The following is an 18,608-nucleotide window of genomic DNA, read 5'->3' as shown; positions in this document are numbered from 1 at the left end:
TGCTACAGTCACCTCTGTTACAGTGAATTCAAGCCACACAAGATACGCACCACACTGACTATTTACTAGTTATTATGACAGCAACTCATTGCAGACATGATTATGTAGTTGGTGGTATAAATATGGATGGGAAATCTTTTTATCAATTCTACAATTCATTAAATGGACAATGATTTTTTATCTCAGTAACATCAAAAACAAAGAAAAGATACACAAAACAACCCAGAGGAAAAGGTCATGTTAACACTTCACCCAAATGATCGTATATATGCTATTCGACTAAGCGGCGTCCGAGTTAAGTACCGATATGCACAGAATCGTAAATAATATTAGTGGGGACTGCGTTACACAAACGCAGCACACTCCCAAAGCTGACGCCACCGGCAGCTCCAGCCGCCGCCGCCGCCGCCGGCAGCAGCCGCTGCCGGAAAATGCACTCGCTGTCCCTCGGGGGGCACCACAATAGCATGGAGATTAGTGTAAAAGCAAGGTTTCTCGATTAAGTGAGCCGAGATGTTTGGAAAAGTCTAAGTCCTGCTGCCCACCTGAGCTTGTTCTTGAGAACATTGACTTCGCGGTTCATGGAGTCGGCCGACTCGGTGGCGTCCTCCAGCTCGCGCTGCAGTTTCCTGCGGTTGGCATTGGCCCTCTGCGCCTCCTCCTCTGCCTCCTCCAGCTGACGCTTCAGTTGCTTCATGCGAGAGTTCAACTTCTCTGCCTGAACGGAAACCATGAGAAAACCGCCATGTTACGAGATAAGAACAATAACCTTTATGAAATATCGATAGCGATGTGGAGAAGACACCAAAAAGTCTATGGATGTTAATTTACAATACACCCAAAAACTGTATCCAACAGTAATGCCAGGGGGAATAGAGAAACTTAATGCCATAAAAGTACCATTCATGAGGTCTTTGTAAAGCAGCGAGTGTAAATAACTGACCTGGTCTTTGTATTGCTCCGTGTTGCGTCTCTCATCGTCCACGGTAAGGATGACCTCCTTCAGTTTCTTCTCTGTACGTCTCACCAGCTTAGAGGCCCCCTGCCTCTCCCTGGATCAGGAGCACAGCATGTGGTCAGGCTCATACTCCATAACATAACTTATTCCAGAAATACATTTTATACTGCTGAAATATACAGTATTTGACTTTCATAATATGACATTCTCTTCAATAAGCCTCTTAACAGTGTTCAAATCAAATATACAGAATGTACAAGCCCATTGCAGCATTTCTGGAGAGTTATTACAGGACATTCTAATAACAGCTTGGCATCCCTGTCCAATCTTCCAGCCATTGATAGCTAGTTACTGGCTATACTGTAAGTCTAAGTGAAGCCGCCCAAATGACATTGTTGGTGAATAGATTGTTAACAGCACTACCGTTTCATGGTGTATTAGCGGCTGGTGTAACTTTCTGTAGCAGAGAACGGACACACCGTTCTGTGACGCCATGACCAACGCTGCGAGCTGTGTTTGGCTTACTTTTGTGGAGATATGTAGACAATAGACATGCAAACAAAAACCCTGCTGCAAAAAATTCAAAGACCATCTCCTCTTGATTTCCAAGTACACCATCGTGTACAATATTAGCCTGGTAAACCCTCCCTCCGGAAATCTCATTTCCATTTGATTCCAGGAGTGAGTCTGGCCTGATCGCCCATTCTGCAATATTGGCTGTGGGCTGGAGTTGGGCGGGAGTAATACCGTTGACTGACAACCCCTTCAGCCAATGATCTTTTTTCCCCTTCAGCCAATCAGCAGTTCACCAGACTAATGTGACGCAACGGGACTTTTGAGACGGCCATGCCCAAAATGGGTTGCCTTATTCGGATACATGCCTGTCACTGCCCGCCCCTACCGGTTCTCTAAATTTTTATTTTTAAATAGGCTCCGTCATGATTAATTGACCACATATATGAAGTTAAACAACTAAATTCTATCCAAACGATATCTTATAAGTAAATTCCGTGCCTCAAAATAGAAGTTTGAGAGCTTTTTGAAGTAAAAAAATCACACCCTGTGTGAAGTGGGCGGTGTCTTGCTAGCTAATCACAGTACTGAATGGAGTCGATCAATCATGTACAAAAGATAAATACATTTATTGAAACACTCTTTATGATGGAAAAAAACATAACTTAACTTTAAAGTTATGGTTGCTTATATAGGGCTATGCACATGTGTCATGTGACACTGGCCAACTACAGTCCTGAATAGATTGTGATTGGCCAATCACAGCGCAGGATAATTGTACAAATTTCCAAACCTCACTTTTAGGGGCGGTTTCACTGCCCAAGATATTTGTAAATTTTTCCAAATCTCACTTATAGGGGCGGTTTCACCGCCCAAAAATAGCGGAGAAAACTGCCCACAGAAACAATGGCTGCCGTTCGTGTTTTGTCGGCTGCATTCAGGCTGCACTCGGTGCCATTCGGGCTCATTCGAACTCACCACCTGATTGGCCAACTGTCGCTGTCAATCACAGAACGATGTGCGACGACGCTGATAGGCTCGGTTTTTTGGTAATGCGCTAGAAACGCCCATACAAGCCATCAGGCCAGACTCACTCCTGGAATCAAATGGAAATGAGATTTCCGGAGGGAGGGTTTACCAGGCTAGTACAATATGACCAGCCTACAATCACGCAGAGACTCTGGTCCTTACCTGGTCTCGATGTCCAGCTGTTCCTCCAGCTGAGCGATCTTGGCCTCCAGGGCGGTAATGCTGGCCTTGTACTTGGACTTCACAGTTCCTTCCAGCTCATGAAGCTTCATCTTCAACTCCTTGTTCTGACGCTCCAGCTGGGCACGAGCTCCCTCAATGCGCTGGGAGGTGCTGCGCTCGGCAGTCAGCTCCACGTTCATCTGGTCCGTCTGAGCGGGACAGAGAGGCTTGTTGGACTTGTTCTTTTTTGATTCAGCAAACTCAGAATCTCAAAGGTTTCCGACAATAGAAAATGCTATAATGCTGACCGTAGGGGTGTAAATCTCTGACCTCACAAAATACAGTATTTGATGCATAATGAAATCACATATCTCCATGATTTGATTACACTGACTCAATTTTAACATTCCACTTTATTTGCCACCTTATTGTGGTGCATCAACACATTAGAACATGTTAACACCACTTTCAACATGGTGTCCCTATATTGGGCATGTCATAGGTGAAAATTGTTAAGGTGCAAAAATAGCTCACAACTTGTCGCAATGTGTCCCATTGCGACAAGTTGTGAGCTTGCAGATCTGCTATTTTCTTATAAAATAGGGCTTAAGTATAAAGCAGGGCTTAAGTGGTTAAACATGAGGTTCAGTTACAGACATTAAATGCTGTTGATGTACAGACCTGCAGCATGGCTCTCTTCAGTCGGTCGTTGACCAGCTCAGTGTTGCACTGCTCCTCCTCCAACTCCTCCTCCAGCTGAGCGATACGCGCCTCCAGCCTTCTCTTCTCCTCCGCAATCAGGGCACTGAGAGACGGACAGGAGAGCAGTTAGGAACGGGGCAACAAGAGATGGAGGGAAGTGAGAGTGGAGGACACAGGAAAGGAGGGACGAAGGGGGATGGCTGCAGATAACAGTGTGGGTGATAAGGTGTCGTCTTTAAAATAAGTAAATACAAAATACACACTAACTGAACATTCAAACATTTTCAGAAGTAGCCGATCTACGTGCGCTTGTAGATCGTCTACTTCTGAACATGTTTGGATAGGGCTTAAGCGGTTAAATAAAATAATGTTCAGTTTGTGTGTATTTTGTATTTACTCGTTTGCTTGTTCATTGTATTATTATTCATACATTTTGTTAATTTGAATATACTATAAGTATCAATTTGATTGCCAATAAGTTAAATGCTAGGACTGTCCCAAAATTGGATCGGGCCCAACAATCTGGCTTCGGTAGTACTGGTTTCATGGAGAAGTATCGTCTTACTTCTTGCTGGCCTGGTTGTTGATCTCATCCTGGAGCTCGTCTCTCTCCTGCTGGGCCTGTCTCTTCACACGCTCTGCAGATGCAAGCTCCTGAAACAGGAACAACTCATCGTCAGTGTGGGCAGAAGTGGTTTTCATTGAACTACTAAGCAAAGCTATCGTAGGTAGGGTCAAACGGAACTCAAGAATAATCGGTTATTAATATAATATAGACAGTGTATTCATCCAGTGTTGTCTGGGTGCAATTAACAGACAATAGAACAGGCAGCTGCAGAGGCGTGAGGTCTGACCTCCTGCATCTGGATCATTTCGGCCTCCATGCTCTTCAGCTTCTTCTCAGTCTCCTTGGACACGGCCAGGATCTCCTCTCTGGAGATGCGGGTGTCCTCCAGCTCCCTGAGAAGGTCCTTCATCTGGGCCTGTGGGGAGAGGAACAGACGGAGACACGAATAAAATCAACATTCATCTGGACAGCAGACAAAACGACAACAGGAAACACTGTAGTCTTTAAGAATGTTCAGCTGGGTTGACTTAGCAGTCGAGATGTTTCAGAGGGTGATGCGTTCTACAGCAGTGGTTCTCAAAATGGGGTCCGAGGACCCCCAGGGGTCCTTGAGGTGGTTCCAGGGGGTCCCCAGCCAAATGATTGATAGTTAGGAACGAAATGGACCCTTATGCGTCTCTAACTCAGAGAGCGTACAAATGGAACCAAATGGACCCATTTGTGCGCTTTCAGAGTTAAATGAACACAGATGATACTACAGCATAGATTGGGAGTCCCAGAGAGGGTCCGTAGCCTAATGCATAACAAACTGGGGGTCCTTGAAATTAAAAAAATAATCACTACTATAGTCATACAAATCTTCTCTTAGGGGGGGTCCCTGGCATATCTTTTATACGTGTCAATTTGGGGGTTGTTGACATGAAAAAGTTTGAGAAGTACTGTTCTACACACACACACACACACACACACACCTGGAGCTTCTTAAGTTGCTTGAGGGCCTCGTCGCGGTTCTTGTTGGCGTTGTCGATGGCTGCCTCCAGCTCCTTCAGGTCCAGCTCCATCTTCTTGCGTGCTGCCACGGCAACGGAACGCTGCTTCCTCTCGTCTTCCAACTCCATTTCCATCTCCCTCACCTGCACAGGTACAGACACTCAAGATCAGTTAAGCAGCACAACACAATGCAAAAAAAGTTATTTCGCAATTGTGTAATGGCCTAAATTGCTTGTTTGAATTCACTTGAATTGGGAATTTCTGGATATATTTTTTCTTGTACGTATGCAGACCAGCCTACCTGTTTGACCAGGGCCCTCTTCTTCTCCTCTCCCATCTCGTCGCGTCCAGCCAGGTCTCTCTCATACTGGGCCTTCATGGCCTGCATGTTGACCTCCAGACGCAGCTTGGCGTCCTCGGTGGCCTGCAGCTCGTCCTCCAACTCCTCCAGCTGGGTCCTCATCTCCTCCAGCTGCTGATCCATGCCACGCTTCGACTTCTCCAGCTCATGCACCTGCAACATGGGGGTGGGGGCCGGGGCACAGAGGCGATGACAGAGTATTTGAGATAAGAGGACAGTGGTAGTGGTATTCAAGGTTGATGGTGGGCAGGAGGGGGTGGAGTGATGGGGTTTTTTAAACTGTTAGACTGTGTAGAGGGTAGATGTGAATGTTGCAGGAACAGAATGCATATAATCAAAAGCAGACTGAAACCACATCATGCATCATGCATGTCCTATGCTTGCGAGGACCTATGACTGATTTCCACTCACTACATTCACATCCTAACCACCCTAAAGGCCAGGTTATACTTAATCACATTACTAATCAATTCAGAGTAGTCATTATGCCAGTTGGAGTCACTAGCACAGTGACAAAAATTGCACTCCCCGCCGGGCTTCCCTTCACCGGACACGATCAATTACGTTTATACATGCTTGGAAAGCCAGATGCTCCACGATTGATTCAAACCCCTAGATTCTCTGATGGTGGACAGGTACCGTGGGCCATTCCAGCACCCATAAAAATTACGTATTTTTCGAGCTAAAAATATATATTTTTTGTTGATAGAAAAGGTTGTGCGACAAAGTATAAATTAAGCCGATCTCTCAACCCTGCATGCCGTACCTTGACCCTTAAACCCCCAAACGTTGATCAAACTGTAACGCAGAAATCAAATCTGAACCCAATCCAAAGTTGCCCTTTTGGTTCAGGACAGGTTATAAATATAAGCACACACACTTATGCCCGACTTCAAACTTGGTTGGGCATTGTGTCACGCACCGAAAATCGCCAATCTACAAGCTATACACGTCGCATCAGACACGTTGTGGGCTTGTAGATCCGTAATTTGCCACATAAAGTATAAATGGAGAATTATGAATGTAATGTCTGTCAGATGGAAACCTCATATGACCAAAACCTACTTTTCAGGATTCAAATACAGCAAAAGTAGCAGATCAACTAGATCTGAGTGACGCTGTAGTATGATCAAGTAGAGCATTAATTAACGAAAAAAACAGTTAAAGTTAAAATGTGAATATAGGAGGTTTCTGCCCGACAGCAACGATAACCGAGGTTCTATGAAAGAATGAAAGAACAGGCTTTACACTCTTGCCGACGTCGTCCTTGGAGGAGACCAGGTCCTCCATCTCAGCTCGCAGTAGCTTGTTGTTGCGGTCCGTCTCGTCCTTGATGTCCATCAGGGACTCGAGCTCGCGGGTTAGAGCCAGAGCACGGGTCTCCTTCTCTCTGGCCTGAGCCTCGGCACGGTCACGTTCCTCTGCATAGCGGGCAGAGATGTTCTTCTCCTCCGCCAGCATCTGGAAAGGATGGAAAATAAGGGGCAAACTTATTATTACTTTGGTAGTTTTTTCCGATGTGTAGGATTATCAAGTTTTGAGAAAGAAGTAAATGAATGTGTGTTAAACAACTAGATAGAATGTCCCTGTCCTGCAAAACGTAACTTGATCCATTCTTTTTTAGTCATATTGTCTTCACTGAAATGTTTTTATAATCATTCAAATACTATTGAATGCGAACAGCTCATGTGTCGCTCAATCCTTTTAGATGCTTTTAGCATTGTCATTTTTTACTTTATATCATAAGTTGACAAATCTATGTTTTCTCACCTGGTCAAACTTCTTTTGCTTCTTCTCCAAGTTCGAGACGATCTGTCGGAGATGGTCCTGGTCCACTATAAGGTCATCCAGCTCCTGCTGCAGGCGTGTCTTGGTCTTGTCAAGCTTGTCAAAGGCGGAGCATTTCTCCTCCATGCGCTGGTTCACTGACTCCAGGTCCCTCTGAAATCTCTTCTTGCCCTCCTCTGCGTTCTCCAGACAGCCAGCTTCCTGCTCTGCCTTCTTCTTCAAGTCGGCGTACTGCCAAGACGAGAGGTACCGTTACATTTGAGTGTCCCACACATTTGAGGCTCATAACATTTCTGGTTCATATGAATCACCAAAACTCTGGGTGCATCTCTGTAACCCTCAACTCCAAAGAGCACCTCTGTATTTGGGACCAGGAGGTCTCTTACCTGAGCCTGGACCGTCAGTAGCTGCTTCTCTATGGTCCTCTTGCCCTCCTCTTCCTCCTCCAGCTGCTCTCGTAGGTTGTTCTGATCATCTTCCAGCTGACGGAGACGAGTGCCGAGGGACAACTTCTGACGAGTCTCCTCTTGGAGCAGTTCCTGATGTACAGAATATGGAGGGGGGAGAGAGGAAAAGAGACAAGAAATTAGTGACCAAGCAAGGAAGAATGTTGCAAAGGAGAAAGAAAGAGAACTTTACAGTGGTTATGACTGTAGACATAATCTAATGCTTCTGCAGTATACGATACATTATAATTCCATTTGTGACCGTATACAATGTTATGACATGTGAAAACCTCACTGTGAAAACATCCTGTCCAATGGAACATTTAAAAATAAATAACTGTAGGTTATCTACGGTACTCATATCTGACCTGCTGGTCAGAGGAGATTTACACCTGTGATATGACAATAAAGTTTAAATCTACCTAAGAGCTATACAGTATGGGACATTCACAAAGTTTGGAGCTTTCAGGACACAGCAGTGCGTTATTGTTTAGTTTGCACAGAGTGTTCCTTTATCAATTTGTAACTCAGTGTACAAATCACATTTGTACACTCTCAGGGTTAAATGAACCATCAGAATTCGACAGTAATTTGTACACTCTCAGAGTTATATGAACACTCAGGATTTGACAGTGTGGTTGTGTACCTGGACATCCTGGAGCTGGGACTCCACAGCAGAGCAGTCCTTGCTGGCCTTGACGGACTTTCCTTCCACGTCACTCAGTAAGCCAGTCACAGACTCCAGCTCCGCCTATCAGAGAGACGCAGAATGAATGCAGGAGTACATTAATCAACTCTTGAACGTGACGTGTTTAATATGATGCCTTGTAAATTCAGATTTATTTTTGATTGGCTGACAATGATCGTTCATCAGTGTCGTCCTCATAGTTGTGGTGTGGACTCTTTACCACTTAGGCATTTAGCAGGCATTTAGCAGACTTTATCCATTTACAGTAAGCAAGGTAAACACATATCAAATGCATAGAGACAGTGTAGTGCCTCAGTAATCTAGGTTCATAGGTAAACCAAGAACCTCGCATCAGTCTAAACAGTATATTCAAAAAAAGAAATCAGGTCAACAATGAACCTGGCATCCGTCTAAATAACTTGCTGGCTAAATGACCTTTTAACCTTTGCATAACCAAAGGTTAAAAGGTCCTAGGATAACTTTGCTATTACCAGCTTATTTTTTTTATCCCACGATTTTGTAACCCTTTTTGGGCGGTGAAACCGCCCCTATAAGTGAGGTTTGGAAATTTGTACAATTATCCTGCGCTGTGATTGGCAGGATAATTTGTACAATTATCCTGCACCGTGATTGGCCAATCACAGTCTATTCAGGACTGTGATTGGCCAGTGTCACATGACGCATTGTTTTTTTCAAGTTATGGTTTTGTCCATCATAAAGAGTGTTTCAATAAATGTATTTATTTTTTGTACATGATTGGTTGACTCCATTCAGTACTGTGATTAGCTAGCAAGACACCGCCCACTTCACACAGGGTGTGATTTTTTTTTCACCCGGTGCCAATTTTCTAAGTGATCCTGGGCACTACACTCCTCTCTCTATTACCAGCTTGAGAACAAAAGCTTCATTCAAAATCTATATTTATTGTTACCGTTTTCATTCCTGCTGTGGATGACCCTTTAGACGGCAATAAAAGCTTAAAAACTTTGAATAACATCCCCAGAAAGAAATGATATGTTATGAAATGAGTGCTGTGTATTCAAAAACCTAAAACACAGAACAAACAAATGCATAACTCAATCCCATCCAGGTTTCAGTCGTACCTGCATTTTGGACATCTTCTCGAACATTTCCTGTCGGTTGCGTTCAGTCTCGCCGTGTTTGACCTGCAGCTCCTGCAGCTGGGTCTCCGCCTTCTTCCTGCGGTGTTCAGACTCCCCCTTGGTCTGGTTCAGCGTCTGCAGCTCGATGGCCAGTTCGTTCCTCTCCGACTCCAGAGCCTGCTTGGCTTTCTCTACCGACACCTTGTTCTGCAGGGAGCCAGCCATGAAGGGAGTGTAAGATTCAATGTTGTGTACACGTTTAAAAGAGGGTATAAACATTGGTTTCAAATCATTTCATTGAGATTCAGCTGTGTGACAAACAACATTAAGCGTGTACTGTATGTGAAGATGGTTGCGTACTCTCTTGGACTGCTCCAGCTGCTCGTTGAGCTCGTCGAAGGCCTGGCCGTGTTTCTGCCTCATATCGGCCACCTGATTCTCATGTACTTTGGCCTCGTCATCCAGGGTCTTCTTCATGTGAGCGACCTCCGTCTCACGCTTGGTCCTGAGGACATCAAGATGTATCAGCGATGATTAATTTGTATTCTTTCTTTCAATACTGTAACTGTCTAGAATGTGAACATTTTATTCTCATGATGCCTTTTGTCTTCATAATTGTAAAGCACTTTGAGGTTTTTTCCTATGGAAGGTGAAAGGTGATATATAAAGTCATTGATTGCCATGGAACATGTTAGAGATAAATAAAGTCATTGATTGTCATGGAACATGTTAGAGATAAATAAAGTCTATGCAACATAATCCAGGACAATTTAGATCATAATTCATGTTGGATGTGATGTAAAAAAAAGAAATGGTAAGTTCTTCATTTAACACATTGCCTGCCAGAATTATTTCAGATTTTTTGCAGTTTTATGCCAGAGATTTTTCATTGAGAAAAAAAAAGTACTCAGGAGCCGAGATACAGAATTTTTAAGTTTTAAGTTAACAAGGAAGTGGATAGGAGTCTAGATCTTCGAAAAATCATATCTCTTTGGTCTTTGGGTCAAATTTTTAAAAATAAATTAAAAATGTTTAGATTTTTTTTTTTTAAGATCAAGTTAACTTGATCTTGGCAATCAAGTGATGGATTTGAAAGATCAAGTTAACTTGATCTTGGCAATCAATGTGTTAACTAGTTCAACATTTAACTAGTTCAACTCAAACACTCTAAGGGCTAATTTATACTTTCAGATGAAACAAATGTCACTTTTGACATGTACTCGAGGTGGAAAGTGAATGCAATCCAATCTGTATACCTGAGCTCCTGCTGGGCGGCTGTGGAGTCTATCGTGTCTTCCAGCTCTGTCTTGAGGGCCTCCAGCTCCTCTCCCAGGTCTCTGCGGTGTTTCTCAGCCTTGGTACGGGCTTGCCTCTCCAGCTCCAGGTCCTCCTGCAGTTCTGAGAGCTGAGCCTCCATCTCACGGATCTTCTTCTGGGCCAGGTTCTTCTGGGCGGCCTCCTCCTCGATCCTGAGAGCAGGGAAAAAACAAACGACAAAAACATGAGGAGACGCCTCCATCCGTACCACTTTCCTCAGATAAATCTGTCATAACTATATTACAACTAAATGCTAATAAATAGAGCACTTATAAAAACAAGGTGAAAAGTGCTTTACTGTACATAAAACTGAAAGGGAAAGTAGTTGAAAGAAGTTGGCTAAAAGTGCAATTAGGTTGCGTTCTTACCTTGTCATGATGTAACTAGTCCAATTAGCGACATATATCGCTCTATTGCACAGTTGATTAGAAAAGATTATATATATATATATATATATATATATATATATATATATATATATATATATATATATATATATATATATAGCACATAAACGAAGGCAAACAAAGCTGATTCAACAATATAAATGACAATATATAACACCACAAAAACAACTGCAGGATTAGTTCCAAAAGGAACAGTAATCAGCTTTGCTTGCGTTTATTTTTGTGCTAAAAGAGTGACTTTGAGAGCCATTTTCATCATATAATGGAAGTCAATGAGACGCTATTTTTGGATTATTCATTTCGAATCAACGGAGCAACGGAGCAATATATGTCGCTAATGGACTAGTTATCATGTTATTGCAGGGATTGACACTAACGGTTGCCCGACTGCCCGTGGCAAGTAAATAAAATGTTCGGGCAAGTGGAGTTTGCTTTCAGGTTGCCCAACGGGCAAGTGCATTCCGTCTTCATTAAATATTATAGGTTATTCATGAAGAACAATGCTACCTTTTTACAACTAGCAGTTGCACTCATTCTGGTTTTTCAAATGCTATGCTCAATCCAACAAGGAGAGCAAGACACCAGAACTTCATGGAGACAACACGCAACATGGCAGGAAAATCTGACTAATCAACATTTTACTGAAGGCATTGGGAAAACGAGTCGCAAAATCAGTCCAAGTGATTGAATTCCAAAGCCCTGTCTCGGTTTTGTCTGTTATAAGAACTTAGCAATTCTGTCCAGTTACTTGATGGACCATTTAAATGGAATGAACTCGCCCAGAAAAATATGAAATATCAGCATATCGCTGGCTATGAGATAATGGAAAAGCATACGTCTGTGTTTGAATTTGTCAGGAAAGCAGAACCTATGATGAAGCTACTTGAGCAGAACGAGGAACACTCATGCATCTTTCAACAATGGCGAGTCGGTCAGTCACCCACATTGACTATTAAAGGCCGGGAACTCTCCCAAGGTGCAGAAAACAATGTTAATTCTGTAATCATCTACTCTATCATGCCAATGAAAACACATAAAAGTACAGAGTTTTGCTGGCAGACTCAAGGAGTGTTTTGTGGACAAATAAACTATCTGCGTTTCCATTGGCATGAGGGACAATAATTAAAATGTTTGGATGAACTATTTCTTTAAGGAGCCATGTGCATGTGCTCACACACAGACCTGGCCAGAGCTGCCTGGAGTTCTTCTTCCTTCTTGGCCAGCTGTGCACGAAGCTCAGCGATCTGGGCCTGCAGCTCAGCAATCTGGTCATGGAGCTCTGTGGAATCTCCTTCCAGCTTACGGCGGTTCTTCTCCAACTCCTGACGCTGTTTCTCCTCACGCCGTAGACGGTCTGAGCAGAGTGGGAGAGAGCGGTAGAGACAATGTAGAAACGGCATGCTGTTACCCTTTTGGCCAATTCTCCTCCGAGAAATGCAGTTTTTACACTCGTTGCTATATAAATATGACTTGAATATCTGCTAGACGTTATTGTGGTGTGTGAGTTTGAGTTTGTTGTAATCTTGTATTTTGTGTCTATTCTATCAGTCCATAAAAGTTACAAAAATAAATAAAAAACGTTCAACACATGTTGAACAGGTAAGCATCTCGTCCACAGTGAGGACGAGTTGAGCAATGTGATGGAATGATAGTTCTGTGTGTGTGTGTCCAGCCTACCTTCCAGGTCTGTGATCATGGCCTCGTGTTTGGTCCTGAGTTTCTGCAGACTCTTGGACTTCTCCTCTTCCTCAGCCAGGTTGGTGGTGAACTCAGAGATCCTCTCTTCCATCAGCTTCTTCTCCTGTGCTCACAAACAACACAAAGTTAAAGAGCTGGTGCCATCTTTTTGCACTTTTTCATGTGTCTATGAGGTTGATAGAACTTCATTAAGGCCCCCGCTGGTGGTTTTATGGTGTTTCATGTCTTCTCTGACTATTTGGAGTTTTTTCCTGGAGGCTGAAACCTTGAGTCAAACGTGCCAATCCAAAAACAGCGACATACTGACGTAACAATGCCCATACCCACCCACCGCACCTCCCCTCATTATCATTTATACTACAACCTTTTGTGGGCGGAGCTGCCTCAAACACACGTGTGTGACCATGGCAGGATGTTCTGTGCCTAACTGCTGTGTGACAGCTATCAAACAGTCGTTTCACACTTTGCCCATTGACACGGACAAACGTGATCAATGGCTTAATTTCATTTATAAAGACAGGATTATTCCCTCAGCCCCCTCTACCAGGCTTCGGGTGTGTAGTTCCCATTTTGTTGATGACTGCTTCACCAAATTAGTGCAAGTCAATATGGGATTTGCAAACAGGAAAGTACTGAAGCCAGGTTCTATTCCGACGATTTATCCTGGAGACACAGAAAGCAGCACCTCAGGAGCGTTACCGGTAAATTAAAACATCCGCCAGCCCCAATACAATGATTTAGGAGCATGAATCGGTTTGACATAGCCTTGTGTCTGTGACCTCCCCCACCGTTTAGTTGTGGGATTTAGTTCAGCGTCAATAAGATCGCTTCTGAACATCGTATGGAAAATGTAACGTTAGTCGCGGTAACCTACAGTCGTGTGTTGTTACGACGGTGTGAAGAAATTAATGGATGGGTTGAAACAACCTTTTAAACCGGGGTTTTGTGCCGGTCTGCGTTGAATTCAACGTGCAGAGACAGTGCTGGTCGTGAACGCGCATCGCCGTTTAACATGGCGTAGAGTTAGATCAGGGACGAGCCTCCATGTTAATTCAACGCAGGCTGCCAACAAACTAAGGTTTTAAACGGTTGTTTGAGCCCATCGATGCGTTGTTTCACGCCGTCGGAACAACAGACATATTATGTAGGTTACGGCGCCTAGCTTTAGATTTTTCATACGATGTTCAGAAGGTAAAAAATTTACATTAAATCGGCAGAACATACCGACGCGGGCGGGACCAACTCCAGTCATACAGTCTCAGCCAACGTTAGGGTCGCTAGAGCTAGTTCAGTTGGATTAGATACATAGCGTGATTGTTTGTCAATATAATAAAAAAGAGACGAATTATCTGTGCCTCTGCAAACAGAAGTGTATTATCAAGGTGGAAATGGCTCTGAATACATTATGAGAGCATCTAGTTAGATGTTTTATATGCATATGCCTACTGTAATATACTGTAGCTTATATTTCCATTTTCTAGTAAGGGGATGTATGGAAAGAATACATAGCCCATTTAAATGGGAATGTCAGGTTGAAGGAATACAAAGGCATTGTAATGATAGTAAAATGTGTGCAGTGATGCTATAAATAATGTCACTGATGTAATGGATACCATAGTCATTGTAAGATAAAGTTCTACTTATATCACAGGATATTGAACATCACCATGGCACATCTGTAAGAATGTATGACAACTGATGGTTCTGTTTAAAGGACAACTTTAGTTTTTTACAACCAAGGTTTATGTTTTAGATTGTAATTAAAGTAAATAAAAGTTGTGTTAAAATGTTTTAATTTACTGCTTTCTATAGTTTTAGCAATTTTTGCGATTTTTTTTACAGTGGGCGGAGGCATTCTGTCCGGTGGCTAAATATGTATTTTTTTACACAATAACCCGGCGTTTTCTTTATTATTATTTACAGTAGCTTTTCTAGCCCCCAATAACTCACATCTGGCCATCAAAGACCACCGTACCTTTTTTATTGTGTAAAAAAGGCATATTTAGCCACCGGACAGAATGCCCCCGCCCACTGTAAAAAAGATCTTGAAAATTGCTAAAACTATAGAAGAAAGAAATAACACTCATCTTTTATTTACTTTAATTACAAGCTAAAATATAAACCTTGGTTGTAAAAAAAACAAAGTTGTCCTTTTAAGCCTTTTATTTATCCGTTGCACACATGAGCATTTGGGATTTGAGCAAAGGGTTGATGAGGCTTTCCGGTTATGGAGTAGTTCTTCTTCTTCCTCCTCATCTTCATCTGAACCAGATTCAGGTTCAAACATATATGGCTGTATTTGTCCAATTTGTCCTCCTGCCATTTTGTAAACAAATGGGCAGAACCATGGGCAGTCCTTTAGTGATAAGGGGGAAGGACTAGGACAGGTGGGTGGTCTTATAGGAGGAGGCGGAGGGACTGGATTAGATGGGTGGTGCTTAAGTGAAACCAGGTATACTTAATGAACTGGTGGGTGTGTCTACATAAAAACAAAATTTTTTTTTTTAAATCCTCACATAATAATAATACCTTATGATCAGGTTTTAGGGTTGAAAAATATCATGGCACTCCATCTTTAAAACATCTGCCCATCTTTTGCTTAATATTGAAGCAGGGTAAACAAGTGAGAAGAATAAAATATAGCTGTTCACCTCATCACCCAGCACTTTATCATCTGCACTTCCTGCTAGATAAGAGAATCTGCTATATGCTTAAATTGTAATTCTGACCTTGTTGAGTTTGTTGTTCTGGTCATCCAGCACCATAACATCATCTTCCACCTTCTTCATCTTGGCCTCCAGGGTGACCTTTTCCAGCTGGAGTCTCTGTCTGGCAGCCTCCTCTTCATCCAACTGCTGCTCCAGGTCCTGTATTCACACAGAGGAAGAGGAGGGTTGGACACATGAGTGAAGGTTCATCTCAGCAGGCTGACTCTGCTATAGCTCCTAAACCATGCAACAGCCTAACCGGACATATACTGTACTCCTGTATACTGTAGTGTTTACTCGTCATGTGCCTCTAGAGCGAGTGGTGTAAAGTTACCCGAGCGATATCACTTGGGTAATCTTCCCAGACATTCCACCATTCGCTATATAGGCACAGAACACCTTAAAAACTGTTTTCACATGCCATGTAATACTCCGTACTAAATGTAAACACATTCTGGTATCTGATAAGTGCCCATGTCGAGACATTTTTCTTTCGCCTCTCTGTGTTACATTCTTTGTCTTGTATATTTTCTTGCAGCCGTTTAACTTCTCCCACAGCCTTTAAAGGAGTAGTTCACCCGAACAAAATACTTATTTTCTATCAATTACACACCCCATGAAGCCTTGAATTCATGGAGGTTTGTTGCATTCCTAAGACAATAATTTGATGACCGGGTCATCGGTCAGTAGGAGACTCTTACCGGAGACTCCGGTCATCAAATTATTGGCTTAGGAATGCAACAAAAACAAAAACTATCTCCATGAATTCAAGGCTTCATGTTTTTTGGTGGGTGAACTACTCCTTTAAATCTGTTTCAACCGTTTCATCTGTTGTTTAATCTGTCCAACGCAGTCTTGTTCGAACCACCAGCTAGGTGGCCTTGTGGTTAGAGTGAGATTGGGAGGTCTGGGTTCAGTCCCTGGCCGAGTCATTCCAATGACTAGAATTGGCCTCCCTCCTTGGCACTCGGCCTCAATGGTTGGATTGGGGGTAAGTCCCTTTGACATACTAGCATCATGTCCAGGAGGTGTACCTGTACTTCAAGCCGCCTCACACTACAGAAACGGGAGTTACGCTCCTGACCTATGTCCACATGGCTCCCAAGGCTACTTACTTACTACTTATGTTTTCTTTGTGCCATTTTAACTTCTCCCACAGGTTTTAATCTGTTTTACATAATGCAGTCTCGTAGGAACATGGTTTTATCCGTTTGCAGTTTTTAGACCATTTTGTATCATTATACGCTCATTGCACCTTGGTTTAAAAACAAATGCAGCCGTAATTAATACGATAATTAACATATGCCCTCTCCAGTTTAAGTCTATCGAGGCACTGTTTGCATGTGTGTGTCAATGTAGTGCACAGAGACCAGTGCTGCAGACACCATACGACCACGTCATGTGGATCATTGAACATCTCTTCTACTCACTGTGATGTTCTGCTGCATCTTTTTCTTCTCCGTCTGTAGATGAGTGGCCCGTTCCTCCTCTTCCTCTACGCGGGCCTCCAGGTCATGGAGGATCTCCTCAAGTTCCTGTTTCTTGGCAGCCAGACGGGCTCTCATCTCCTCTGCCTCTGCGCACAGCTCCGTCTCGGCCTGCAGCTGCTCCTGCAGAGCCATCTTCTCTGCGCTCAGCTGCCAGAGGGAACATGAGGGGTTAACAATTAACGAGGAGCTGGGACGATCGTATAAACTCTCATAATGCCTCCCCTTGGACTTAAAATCTGTGGCGAACTCCCTTACGGTGGGTCATGTGTAAATAATGGTGAACACTGGCGTCATGTATCCTACCTGGTGCTGTTTGGACTCCATCTCCTGGAGCTGCTGCTCAGCGTACGAGTGTTTCTCCTTCACCTTCACCAGCTCGTCATCCTTCGCCTGCATCTCCTCCTCCTGTCTGCTGACCTGGAGGAGCGGCTTCACCTAGAGGAGAAAGGGAGGAGAGAGGTTAATGGGAGGCTCATGCAAAACAGATCTCCAACCGGAATCGAACAGCAACATTTAGATTATGTAGTCGACACACTATCTGCTTTTGTAGGCACTTTTTGTTTTATTGAGATATGAGTGTAGAGAGACAGGAATCTGAGGGCAGAGAGTGGGGGAAGGACATACATCGTCAAACCGGGGACATTGCATTCATGTAGTCACTAGGTGTTCAACTAGCAGCGCAGTCCTCAAAAAGTTTGAATCGAGTTTAAAACAGAGGAAGAACGTTGAGTCTACCTTGGTGAAGAGTCTCCACCATTGCCAGTTCCTGAGTTTGAGATAGGCAGCACAATTCCTCTGGATAACCTTCATAGCAGTGAGCTGCTGCTGCCTCTTGGCAAAGGCCCTATAAAAGTGACATAAAATACAGTTAAGCCATGACTTCCCTCAGTAAATTTGTAATGAATTTTACCATAGGGTTAATGTCTGTGGTTAACATAAGCCTTAAGGTCCTTACACACCGGCGAATATGCGAATATACGCAAAATTCGGACTCGTTCCGAATAATTAAAAGACGCTTTTTCGCTTCGCGAAACTGATGTGGACGCTTGCATTGACTTTATAAGGTTTTAAAAAAATACGTATTTATTCGCATGAAGAATTCGCCCCGGTGTGTAAGGACCATAAAAGTTTTTGCTCTACAACATAAATCATTTAATAGTTCACCCGTTAATTAATAGCCTTTGTGGTTCACAAATTGTAAAAAGTGTGTTGATACATTTGTTTCACTGTAATGTAGCTGACAGTCATTACTGAGTGCCCAGAGATAGCATAGTGGTTAAAGCCTGTACCCTGGTTGGTCTATGAGTATCAGGAGTTTAGTTTTCAGGAAAGATCATGTTAGTCATCTCCCAAACAGACACATTTTATGTGCAAATGCAGAATGTATATAGTAGTTAAGTTTGTCTGTATACATATTTTAGCTCCTTATTCAGTATTGCTTTAAGAATTATATTTATCTTTGGAAAGCCCGTTTTAGCGACTCCTTGAATTGCTTTGCTGGGAGGAAATTCTGCATTCAAGGTTAAAACCATAGGAGACGATTTCAACACAGTCAAGTAACTACTCAACCCACTGCTACTAATAAAGAAACAATGAACGGTCCCACTGTCTGTCACAATAAATCAATAATAGTAAAGGACTGTGGACTGCCCTCTCTCCGACTAACTATTAAATTAAGTA

General features: G+C 43.1%; 1 protein-coding gene across 2 annotated transcripts in view; it reads right to left on the bottom strand.

Annotated features, from left to right (window-relative positions):
* LOC308099033 (myosin-9-like) overlaps nucleotides 1–18,608 on the bottom strand; it is a 49,168-nt gene that overhangs the window by 1,800 nt on the left and 28,760 nt on the right. For both annotated transcript variants that reach the window (XM_080447570.1, XM_080447569.1), the window contains 21 exons: nucleotides 17,664–17,772; nucleotides 17,232–17,363; nucleotides 16,869–17,075; nucleotides 15,460–15,597; nucleotides 12,710–12,833; nucleotides 12,215–12,386; nucleotides 10,565–10,777; nucleotides 9,669–9,813; nucleotides 9,309–9,515; nucleotides 8,164–8,268; nucleotides 7,458–7,610; nucleotides 7,054–7,302; nucleotides 6,532–6,744; nucleotides 5,224–5,436; nucleotides 4,904–5,065; nucleotides 4,219–4,347; nucleotides 3,930–4,018; nucleotides 3,344–3,467; nucleotides 2,663–2,871; nucleotides 944–1,052; nucleotides 546–718 (listed from right to left, as the gene is read on the bottom strand). In XM_080447570.1, coding sequence (XP_080303696.1) covers nucleotides 546–718; nucleotides 944–1,052; nucleotides 2,663–2,871; nucleotides 3,344–3,467; nucleotides 3,930–4,018; nucleotides 4,219–4,347; nucleotides 4,904–5,065; nucleotides 5,224–5,436; nucleotides 6,532–6,744; nucleotides 7,054–7,302; nucleotides 7,458–7,610; nucleotides 8,164–8,268; nucleotides 9,309–9,515; nucleotides 9,669–9,813; nucleotides 10,565–10,777; nucleotides 12,215–12,386; nucleotides 12,710–12,833; nucleotides 15,460–15,597; nucleotides 16,869–17,075; nucleotides 17,232–17,363; nucleotides 17,664–17,772 — 3,375 coding nt within the window. The remainder of the gene's footprint in view (nucleotides 1–545; nucleotides 719–943; nucleotides 1,053–2,662; nucleotides 2,872–3,343; nucleotides 3,468–3,929; nucleotides 4,019–4,218; nucleotides 4,348–4,903; nucleotides 5,066–5,223; nucleotides 5,437–6,531; nucleotides 6,745–7,053; nucleotides 7,303–7,457; nucleotides 7,611–8,163; nucleotides 8,269–9,308; nucleotides 9,516–9,668; nucleotides 9,814–10,564; nucleotides 10,778–12,214; nucleotides 12,387–12,709; nucleotides 12,834–15,459; nucleotides 15,598–16,868; nucleotides 17,076–17,231; nucleotides 17,364–17,663; nucleotides 17,773–18,608) is intronic.

This window comes from Gymnoscopelus braueri, assembly GCF_963280865.1.
Source record: "Gymnoscopelus braueri genome assembly, chromosome: 13".
Classification (NCBI taxonomy): domain Eukaryota; kingdom Metazoa; phylum Chordata; class Actinopteri; order Myctophiformes; family Myctophidae; genus Gymnoscopelus; species Gymnoscopelus braueri.
Note: the sequence above shows the minus strand (reverse complement) of the source record. Positions and strands in the feature narration are given on the sequence as shown.